Source organism: Thermobia domestica, chromosome 3, assembly GCF_964235325.1.
Source record: "Thermobia domestica chromosome 3, izTheDome1.hap1.1, whole genome shotgun sequence".
NCBI lineage: Eukaryota > Metazoa > Arthropoda > Insecta > Zygentoma > Lepismatidae > Thermobia > Thermobia domestica.
The window spans coordinates 122,238,489-122,250,626 of NC_137456.1; the positions used below are offsets into that span (position 1 = coordinate 122,238,489).

A 12,138-nucleotide genomic window follows, 5' to 3' on the forward strand; every position below is an offset into this window, starting at 1 on the left:
CCATTCACTACTCAAAGAGATTATACTACAAAAGCAACTTTTTTCTTTATAGAAGTTTATGAATGTTTCTTTTGTGATTTTTTTTTTTTTAGTTTGTTATTGTTATGCCGTTGCAATCAAAGAAAAATTCTAAATATTGTTTCGTTGTATTACTATTGATAAAATGCATCGAAATGCCGTACATTTTTTTTGGGAGGGAGGGTCATACAGACCCCGCAGAGACATTGAAATCAGAAATGTCTTTGGTATCTATTTATGTATAAATGAGTCAGAGCCGAAGTGGACTTAAATAATTTGTATCCTTATTCACTTTTCTTACTAATATGCAAATTAAGTCGTCGCATTTCTTTAACTTAAACTAATAAAAGTCGTAGTGAACTGACTTGGACTAAATTAGTTCTTCCGTACTCTGCAATACTTTGAAATTGTAAATACGCTAATTCTGTGTAATGGTTTCCCTTGTGCAACTGTTTATCTTTTTGTCCTTCTGAAATGACTCTTGACAATTATATTATCAAGCATGTAAAGGTCAGTACAACGTATCTTTATCAGGAGTCCTTCGTGAGTGAGTGAGTCGGCAGACGTATCGCATTTGTGGCCAATTAGTCCCGGTTTCGAGTCCAAATGGAGAACAATTTTTCTCGGATGTAAGTTGAGAAGCGGTTTGGATGCCGCTTTAAGCTTATGTGACCTCTTCCAGCATAACCCGGTTGTTGCATAATAACACCAAGGCGAAACAAACTTATTTCTGGCCATATGTGATATAAATACATAGAGCAAATTATTTAAACCAAAAAAAAAAAAAACTGGTTTAAACAAACAAAACCGGGTTTTTTCAATAAAGACCATAGTTTTTGCCAACCCTGCTCTGTATTTACTTCTAAACTCATACCCCTACAAGCGTTTAATAAGACCTCCGCATTTCTTTCTACTGTTAGCTCCAAGAATTACTACTCTTCTCATTTTTTAGAAAAATGACTTATGTCACACTATGTTAATGAAATATTCGTATATGAAATAGAGCAAGTTCCAAAAAAATTCACATTTCTTATTCTCACCCTTACGTAAACTACCTTTATTTTTGGAAGTAGGAAGGGAAGTAAGTTCGAAAAACCCCTGCTGGAGAATCTCAAAAATTAAGCTTAAAACTCAGTCCGGAAAAGTTAAACGGTAACATCTGTAAGAACAGGCTCCTAAAAATAACTTTCTCGGTATGTGGAGGCCATAGGACACGTAAATTTCGCTAAAATCGATTTTATTCACAATTCCCATACTTTGTTGTCACCTATCGTCGTTCGAAATTAATAAGAGGTTGACTTTACTATAATATAACCTGATATATAGATTTTTGTGTAAAACTAATAAAACTAGCTTCCCCAATTTTCAGGTGAAACATAATGTTTAAAAAATGTGAAATAAGAACAATGTTAAACTAAAATAAATAAAAAAAACTTCATTCTACAAATGGCGGTTAATCGAATCACAGTTACCTAGAAATTCATTCCAGTTTTTATTCACAAAGAGGAAAGCCAATAAAAACAATGAGAAGTCCATTAATTATGTATCGCACTTCTTCCAAGAAGACTATCACAGCTTTGAACTGGCCGAAAAATGAATTATAATTTATCAGGAATTTGACTTCAATTTTTGCTTACAGGAAGGAAGATAAATTAAAACCAGTCATGAGGTTATATTTTGTGCATGTTACTTTATTCAAGAAGTCACTATGCTTTGTATGTTTTTCTTCTTCTTAGTCAGGTTCTAGAAAAAGGCAGAAACATTCACTTATGTTTCCAGTTCAGCGACTATTAGGAGTCTTCGACAACTTTTTGACTGAAGTACAACTATTTCGATACAAAAGAAGGTGTTTACATTTGAGTTCTTTCATCATGTACTCAGTAGCATTCATCAGAAATGATCACTATGAAATAATATTTATAACAGTAAGACATGTCAGTCCGTACAAACATTAATTACAGTACAGGAAAATCCTGCTAGCTCGCCTCCCGAGATGTCCACAGTTCATATAACTCGACGACCACATTTTTTTTTTTTTTTTTTAAGTCGCTGAATGATTTCTACTGGTCAAGCAGGTTCTTTGAAATAATGTGGTGGTCAAATAACAGATGGAGTTTAATAATTTCTAACATCTGTACGGTGCAAACAGTTCTTCAAATGTCTGCGACGAAAAAGCTTAAACACGTATTGATAATACTAAATAAATTCCGAAATTCTAAAATATATTATTTTCTTCCTTTCTTCATAATAATTTCTATACAAGAGTCGCAAAGAATGATTTGAAATTCCACTGTGGATTCCTATCGTTCTTGATTTGAACCACTCTTTCCTATTAATGTTTGTCAGAGCCGTACGCTCCGCCCTATTTCCTCTTCTTTTGCAGTAAGGTTTGCAAACCAAAGCTATTTTTTTTCTCATTCACGAAAAATGTAATTACACTGTACATAAAGAGGCTGTTCTGTGAGGCAGGCGATCGCTATAAAGAGCCAAGCAAGAGAGAACACGTGAACAGAGTAACATCACGCATCCCGACTTACACTAACTTGTCAAATCTCTTAGACAACTACGGTTGCGAACTCCATACTAAAATAACTGAACTTTTAGTTCGGTCACTCCTCATTCGAATGTAGGAATAAATGTCCATATTTTTTCCTAACTATTATTCCTTGTATTAATTGGGAAGGCACATGACTTTGTAACCACATTATAGAACCGCCTCTGCATTACTGTATTATTGTAATTAGTAATTACAGTATATGTTTAAATGTATGAATGACCGCATGTTTATCTGTTCTCTTCAAAGATTCGTTACGACACTTATGTTTTTCATTTTTTGTTCCTCTCCCTTTGTGGCATTAATTCTTGCAATTGTGTCATGAATTTGATGACAGGTTTTGTTTTTCTCACGGAAGTTCCACAGCCCTTTAAGTAGCAAAGTTGGGTATCTGTGACTACGTGAAGAAGCTCCACGAAAGACGAAAGAAGTGTAAGGCAGACTAGCATCACAAGATTTTTTTTCTACAAAGAACCAGTCATTTATTCAGGTTTGAATACTGGATTATTTATGATAGGTTTCAGATACAGCACTAGGCCATTTTACACTGAAACATTTTAACATTTTGGTAACATAACAATTTGAGCTCAAGATGGTACAACACAACAGCGACATTACTAAAACAGTTTATTAGTAGATGATATGAAAGCATACTCATTTGAAAAAACAGTTTCTGGTAACTGATTATAAGCAGTGGCAATTCGGTTTAGAAGGGACCTTTGGACAATATTAACACTCGCAGCTCGAGTGTAAAAGAGATCACTAGACCGTGTTGTTCTAGTGGGTACGCGAAAATTGATCTGACTTAACTGTTCACATGATATATGACCATTTACATTTTTTTGCAAAAATATTAGGTCAGAAATTTTGTCTCTCACTAGGGGAGGTTTGATATTGAGGGACTTTAAAACGTCATTTTTTGGAAGTGTTCGGAGGTGAGGTACTCGGTAGGATACAATGGCTAAAAAGAAATTGTTTTTAAATGAGTAGGGAGGCCACAGATCAGATAGAAGAACAGTACTCAATAGTGGGAGCAACATATGACTTATAGAACAAGCTTGAGGAATTAGGATTTTTTATGTCAGTGAAGCGATAAAGGAGTCCCAGTTTTCTCATAGCAGTACAAGATATTGTGCTTATATAATCCGCAAAAGTAAGCTTACTGTCAATGATTTTCTAAACTTTTAACGTTATTTTAAGATGAGTTGTAAGTTTCTGTATCCTGTATTGCGCTAGGAATTTAATTACAGTAATATGCAGTAAAATTTACACTGTGAATAACCTATCTCTTATTCCGTAAAAGTCAAGAGTTTCGGTAACCTGTCACCTTTTCAGTCTATATTAGATTGAAAATGAAGTCTTTCAGTTTTACATCCCATGGTTATGCCGTGTAGGCTACAGAAGAAGATGATAATGAGAATGAAAGATATTGGTGGAATAAAGAAAATCGGAGAACCCGGAAAAACCCAAGCACCAGGGTGGATTGATTTAAATTGCTTGATTTTTTAAAGAAAAATTGCTGATTTAAATCAAATAACTTAACTCCGAAATAAATTAAATTAAAGTGAAAATTACTAAAATCCCGTTTCTGTTATTTCCATTATGGAATATCAAATGAGACTCAAATGTATGTACAGCACAGTATGAAAACGAGTGTTATGTAGATGATTAGGGCAAAATCGCATTTTGAACGGGAACGGGGGAATCCTGCCTTCTTCTCTTCGTAACATAGGGTTTTTAAATTGTTAACTATTCGAACGGGGAAATCAACATGAACATTTAAGCCGAAAATTCATTTGTGTGCGCGTCTGTTTGTTCCCAGACAATAGGGGCGTATTTAGAGGGGTCCGACCCCTTCTCCGAAACTTAAAATTTCTTTACATTTTATAGGTATTTCGTGCCGCAAGCTAGTTTCGGTTTTTTAAAAATATGTCCCTGCCAAATATCAGTAGCTTTTGTGAAGAGAAAAAAAAAAGTGTCGTCTTGATAAAAGTTGTTGTACTATTTCCTTAATGCTCAAGAAACATTGTGTGGGATTGAAATAGGATAACGATTGGGGATTAATTCAAAATTCAACCGCAATACTTTAACTTAAATGGCATAATTAACACTTAATAGTAGTTCCTAATGTTCTTCAGTTCACGACTGTATTATACGAAGAGAAAGATTTGATTTAAATAAAAAAAAAAATGTTTTTTTTTTTTTTTCACCCTGCACTGAAGCCCCAGATAAAGGTACCTTGTATTTGATGAGAAGCCGAAAATAAAATCTACACTTTTTTTTAAGCTCGAATCTTCATACTTCAAATATTATTCGTTTTTAAAGTTGTGGTTAAAAAGATGCACGCACTGGCGCTACTGAACGTATGCTATGTACGTCCTGGCCGCTACCAGAATTACGTAAAAGTGAAAATTCTGCAAATCTTTTCTAAGTCCCTTAGCTAAAATGGTTAGTAATCTCACCTCCCTGAGTAGGAACCTTGTTTCAGACCGGACGCTCATCCAATATCATGATAACTAAGAAACTGGATGTTTAAGCATTAAAAACATTCAAAACAAACTGGCATATATATAGTTCATAAAAGCGCCACAAAAATCTAAATTTAAATAATGAAGACTAATATTCAACGAGTCACAAAAACTGAAATTAGAATTATAAATTGCGCGCATTTGTGCTTTTCAGTGATCACTTACTATACGTTCGCTCGTGCTTTATCCACCGTAGTTTTTGCCAGAAGCACCCCTAGCAAAAAAATATGTAATACATATACTATTGGTCAACAAAAAGTTACATCATCGCGAGCGCGAATTACAGCTTTGATTTTCTATGGCATGCTGTAAATGTGGGAGAGGATGACGTTTTGAACTCCAGTTTGGCGCATTCCTGGAAGAACTGGTCCCGCAAAGCGGCCACCGTAAAAGGAGGTTAATGTCTCCTCTTCACGGCCCATCCAACACGTTCCAAACTTACTTGATAACGCTGAGACCAAGTGAATTCGCGAGCCAGGTGAGTTGTAGAGTATCTACTTCATGTTCAGCAACTATTCAAAAACCCCTGGCTCGATGCAGTTGTCTTGATATTGGGACTCTCGGATGTAACCAACTCGCAGAAACTAGACAAATGGCAACACCTCCTTATCCAAAATGGACACGTAATTCATAGCCTTCATGAAATTGGCCACCTCTATGAAGGGCCCCACACCAGTACTCGAAATACACTCCTACAATATGACACTACCACCCTCTTTCTGTACAACCCTTTGCACACTCTCCCGCTTTGTAGGCTTCTTCTCCAGCCCGCCGAATCACCCTGAACCGGGTGTCATTGGAATAGAGGCAGAATCGGGATTCGTCGCCAGTGGTCTCGAGTTCAGTGGCGGTGTTCTCTCGCCCACGACAAGCACTTTTCTTCCGCTTGGCAATCAGCCTGGGGCTTATCATGCCAACGCGACTGAATATGCCTACACCATAAGTTCTCGTCGCAGAGATCCCTCATTGAGACTTGATGACTACATCCTGCATTGTACTCCTGCAGCAGCTCCTATTCCTTCGTCTTCGGCGTGGGTGACCTGGGTTTGCTTCCCGGAGGGAGCTCATGTGGTTCAGATTCAAATTTAATCAGTAAGTCCCGTATCATAAAGCCTCGCTACTGAAAGGGACGTTAAACACAAGATCAACTCAACTCGTTTGTCTGCCTCTACCACACACACTACAGGTACAACTTTCGGCCTTTTAAGTTAAAATTTTCAGAGTACAAGCATGAGACACTAAATTTCCTGTATAGATTTCGGCGGCATACCAACGTAAAATATCAAAATGGCGGCCATTTTTTCAAAACAGCGAGTATTTACGCTACGAAGCGCAATCTTCAATCTTTTAAGTTGATATTTTGACGGTGGAAGCACAAGATATGCTAACTTTGCTGTATAGATTTTCTCGACGATCGAATGTAAAATTTCAAAATGGCGGCCATTTTTTCAAAACGGCAGTGAGTAGAAAATTGTTGCAAGTTGTGACAATGACAATCTTGAAATATAAACCACAAATATAAATCTTATTTTAACACTTTTACCCCAAAGACATTGAAAGATTTCGAAAAAACCCGATAAAACCCGAAAAAACACAATTAAACCCCAAAAAACCCATATGGGCCCAGGTGGGTTGGGCTTTTTCAAAAAAGCCCGGGTTGTTTCAAACCCTGGAAGTACTGACCGTGGATTTGGACAAGCCACCGAACTGCGCCACCTCCCGCAGGGTATACCTATGTTCACGCCAGAACCTAATATCTCCCCTTCGCCACACGCCATATCCCTTTTCGGACTATGGTTCAATCTGTAATGAAATAATAGCGCATCAACATGCATGTCTTACCAGCCGAAAACTATTACAAACAACATACAGTACTCACATCTGCGATATCTACAACCATACTGCTATACCAGGCAACTTTCCACAAGGCCCCTAGAATGTCCACCCTCGCTGCTGAAAGGGACGTTAATCTTAAAATCATAAACTTCGTAATATTTTGAATGGGGTGCCTATGTCTTTACGCTGTATTTATACTAAAAGCCTTTCTAAAGTGAACCTGGACGCGAAAACGTAACCCATCAAAGAAGAAGTGTTCAAAAGAGTGGAATGACACGAACACAGAGTTCCTCCCAGTTTTTCCTCTACGCGCACATTTGTCTTTGTTTAGCGCGTTCCCTACGGACGCACCCTCGCTGGAAATTACCAGCTTCCAGCCAACCTGAACCAAAATATATTTACATTATGTTTGCTGTTACCACATAGCAAAGGTAGGTGTTCATAAGTAATTGTTTTAATACCAAAAAATGAAATGAAATCTCTGTTTTACGTCCCACGGGCAAGCCGGTTAGGCTAAAGGAGACGGTGATGATGAGTAATGAATGAAAGAAAGTGGGAGGAAACGGGAGAACCCCGAGGAAACCCACGCACACGGTGTTGGTCCACTACAAGGTTCACTTGGTGGGGGTTGGGATCGAACCCGGGACCCCAAACACCAGAGGTGGAACGCTCTACCACTGAGCAACCGCAGCTCCCCCGTTTTAAAACCATGTAAGCTTGCTAGTTCTGTATACATAGTATTTATAACATGCAGTGTATATGCATATTATACAATTTTACGCAGTTGGTGTGCAGGCATCAATAATAAAAACAAAAGACCGACTGTAGAAGTCACTAAGACATAATTAGTGAACAGGTTTAAATTGAATTATTTCTTGTGGCGCCTCACAATTTTACCTGTTCAATGCTGGGTATTGGCATGTGCCAACACGATCCGCTGAGAGGTTAAGATCCAAAGTTGGACGTTCGTTTCTAGCAAAATTTTCAAAATTTACCGGAAAGAAATGGATAATTTGTTCGTTTGTGTGCTTGATAATATATAAGGAAATCGAAAATTTTGTTTCTTATATACAAGCGGTTGTAAACATGTAACTCTTTGGCAAGCGGAGGGAACTACTTCACGCAAGGTTACCGAATAGTTGCATTGTGGTAAAGTAACGAGCATTTGTATTGTCAACATGCTGTGGCTGTGATTAACAGTAATAGAACTTGTAAAGCAATGCGTTAGTAAGAAAAATCTACTAAACCTTGGATTAATGGATCTAAAAACAAATTGCAGAAAATGTGATAAGTAAGTAAGTGCGAAGATGCTTGGGGAAAGTTATACTTTTCAATGTCTCCCTTCCCATTTAGTTGTAATAAAGACAGGAAACAACGTGCCCTGCGGGGCTCTAACACGTCTTCACTCGCTAACGCTCTCTCGGCAATACTATGTGAATTAAAGTTTGGTACAGAAAGGGGCTTGTGTATAGCCCGCTTCCCCCAGTTCTTTGTCACTGGAATTGAAAGAGTCGTCACTACTACTACTACTACTACTACTACTACTACTAATATCGAGAACAGAACCCAACCAACCCCTGCGGGGCTTCTAACCCGTTCCTACTACTAGTACTATTACTAATGCTACTAACTATTCCTACTACTACAGCTACTACTACTACTACTTATACTGAAGCATCCTCACCACAAGATTTACATCGTAAATCTTTATAACATGCGATTCCGATTCATTATGAACTAATATGAATCGTTAGAATCACTATGAATCGTTAAAAATCACTGGGAGGAGCGGGCTATACTCAATCCCAGAAAGGAATCAACCTAGCTACTAACCTATATTTTAGAATTTTCCCCACCTAACCAAACGGGAGCTAACCTTTCCCCTCACCTCACGAGGCAACGACAGAGAACAGAAAGTCAGTAAACAAAGTAAAAATTGAAAAATTTAGAATTTTTATAGCTTTTATTGGGCTTTCGGTGAACTAGGCGGATGACCATTTCGGAACAAATGCCCTGCTGAGAAATCTGAATTTCAGCTACATACATTTGTTCGTGAATTCTTAACCTGTACGTCGGCTTCGATGCCTGTAATTTACATACATGAATCTCACATAAACTGTAAATGAACGTCAGCTTTGAAGCTTTACTGGGACTTTAAGTAAACACCTAGTAAAACGTGACTGCAGTGCTTTACACATAGTAAAACGTGAGTGCAGTGCTTTCACACTAAAAACTATACTTTACGTAAGTTATCCATCAGAGCAAACACTTCTTTAACAAATGTATATACCGCACAATATAAAATATAACTGCTAAACTCAAGAACAGACACTTACTGAGACTGACAAGCAACTCATTAGCGAGTCTGGAATTTTGCGCCGTGTACTTTCCTCGGAAAATAAACTAATTTTCATGCTTGTTTGCAACAAGCAGAATCTGCATAATGTTTCATAATCACTACCAATTTTTCGAGATCTGAGCTGGCTAACCAAAACCACATCTAGCGTCATTTTGGCTTCCTTAATAATCAAAGAATCAAAAACATCAAAGCGAGTGCACAAATATGTACCCCTTAGTTTACTCAAACGCGGCACAAAACAATACAGGCTTTAGTCTTGTCAACTTTGTAGCTGCAAATCTCTCGCCCCAAGCAGTGTACGCAATGCCTGACAGGAAAAGCCTCTAAATGAGAGATGAAGCGACTACAATTTCGGTCGAAAAGTCGACAAAGAAATCGCAATCATAGTACTGCCAAAGAAAATTGACACCATAGAGTACTTATACAATTCAAATAATGCTGGTCATTTTAGCTTTGAAACTACGTATAACTTAAATGAAAATCAAATGTGAGCAAGCAAACACTCATTATTACTACTCTGTATTACAGTTTTGTAAATATATTTGATAATATCTCTGATGAAGAAAATAATATATTCCCAAAACAATAATACAGATTAGTAATACGTGTTTGCTATGGTATGATATTGTATTTTCTTAATGTTTTTAAATTTAATTGCACAAAAATTAGAAGTCCACCAAGAAAAAATTAACACGTACCGGTGACATCTACTTCACTTTACATTCTATAGCTAATCTTCTTCCTATTAAAGCTGCATTACTTTGTCTCCCAACGGAAACAGTGTTAATTAAGGAACTTTGAAGGTTGGGATTATTCTCTATTAGAAGGAGAAAGGTAATGGAAAACAAATCAAGATTGACTAGTGATCGCGGCGAATGTTTTTTTTTTTTTTCCTTATTAAAATGAATTTTAAAAAAAGGAGAATCTGTTACGAAATAATTAGACGTAATGGTTGATTACAGAAGGACGAGTTATTCGCAGCAAAATAGTCGCTAGATACCTAAACAACTAGCAAAATCATCATTAGAAAACCGCCAATTTAAAAAATGAATGTCGATAGCTAGGAAATAGAATATCCTACATTCAGCGATTTTTACTTTAGATTGGTAACACTGATTCAATGCAATCGAATTTAAAGAGTAGAAGCAAAATTTCCCGCCAACCTGAGATATTCAATGTGACAAGATTGAGGGAAATTTTTGGCCCAGAGAGGGATTGAGGGAATATTTTAGCGAAATGTCTGAAATGATGGGATTTCTGGAATAATAAATAAAATGTACAGTACTTGACAAAATATACTAGGAGATGCCTCCATTCCGTCCAAATGTGACTGCGAATTGCGAAGTCCGTGAGTACGAATGGTCACAAAATGTTGCTATTGTTCATGCGAACTGTGCGAGTGGAGCGTTCTTCTCCAGTTCAAGCGTTTCTGTTATCAAAAGCGCCTTTAGTAGTTGTATCTGTGTTGCCACACTTGGTACAATTGTACCAGATTCAACCTTTTGTCATTCATCGGCCCGTTGGTACCACGATGGCATTTTCAGCCCCTTTTGTGAAAAAGTTGGTACAATTCTAACCAATTCAGCACCATTTAACAAATATTGTCATATTTTCAAAAGTTCTCGTTACTCATACTGTGTTGGACTCTTAAGAAATGCTGGTGAACATTCATTCTGTGACGTGGCACCGCATAACGCTGCAAACTTCACGTGGAAAATTTGTAATTCGAACTATACCAGGAAACAAATGACGCTAGATGTGTGCATCCGGGCCGCGCAGGAAGGAGACGAGAAAGAAGCAGTGTGGTGGAAATTTTAGCTTGATTTTTTTTTTCTTTTTTAAGTACACACACGTTGAATCAAGTGTTGCATATTCTGAAGACAAGCGGGTGCTGAAGTAAGCCAATAATTTATGTGTCGTTGAAAAGATTATGCAACATCAAGACAATAATAGCACCAGTGCCGTCCCGTGGAAAATCAGCGCCAGGGCGAGAATATACGACGGCGTCCCCGTACATATGACAGGTCGATAGACCAGCCGCAAAGCGCCACTATGGTTGGCGCAAAGCGTAATAAAATTTTAAAAAGTAAACCCTGGTTTTCCTTGATTTTGCGCAGTTTTTCTTACTTTTTCCTTCAATTTTATATATATATTACTTTTTCCTTCCGAATTTTGCGCCTCCTTACTTCGGCGCCCGGGACCATCCCCCCCAACGGCATGGTGTAGCACAAAAAAATACATTGACCTACTTGCCGGCTTACCGGGCTAAGTTGTTTACTAGTGACGCCATATTGACGAATATAAAAATACCAAAACATTTCTGCGTTTTAGAGATGTATATCGACGCGTTGTAACAAACCTTATGTATAAGCCTAAAGTTAGATCAGCGACGATCATACGTAGGCAAAAATATTTTACTTTTTGACAAAAAATAAATTTGGTACTATTTTTCAGCCCACTCTAGAGCCAGGACTGTGGCAACACTGAGTTGTATTTAGGGAAATTACAACTATATCAAGTGTAATTATATATTTTAGAAAAAAAAACTATAATAATATAAACGACTTTTTCATATTCTTATGTATATTTATTCAAAGTATATTAATATTGGATAAAACACTGTTCATATTAATTAAGATATACCTCAGTTGAAGATCAAACTCTTTTCTACGTATACGTGCTTAACCAATTTCCTTATTAGGAGACCGGCGTTTTATTCTCACACACACATACATGCTACATGCCACATAGACCAAGAACACAAATATTAATACACATCACTACACATATTAAAACATCTGATCACCCAGTTCAACTGCACACAAATCAAACAAATTACTGAA

General features: G+C 37.2%; 1 protein-coding gene across 6 annotated transcripts in view; it reads right to left on the reverse strand.

Annotated features, from left to right (window-relative positions):
- Window positions 1-10,095, reverse strand: part of LOC145680688 (uncharacterized) — a 216,430-nt gene extending 206,335 nt beyond the window's left edge. For 2 of the 6 annotated variants that reach the window (XM_081751585.1, XM_081751581.1), the window contains exon 1: window positions 9,273-9,605. In XM_081751585.1, coding sequence (XP_081607711.1) covers window positions 9,273-9,446 — 174 coding nt within the window. In that variant the 5' untranslated portion in view covers window positions 9,447-9,605. Of the gene's footprint in view, window positions 1-9,272; window positions 9,607-9,993 lie in introns of those variants that run through there. The other 4 variants (XM_081751583.1, XM_081751584.1, XM_081751582.1 and 1 more) reach the window with 3 other exon arrangements.
- Window positions 10,096-12,138: the final 2,043 nt, after the last annotated feature.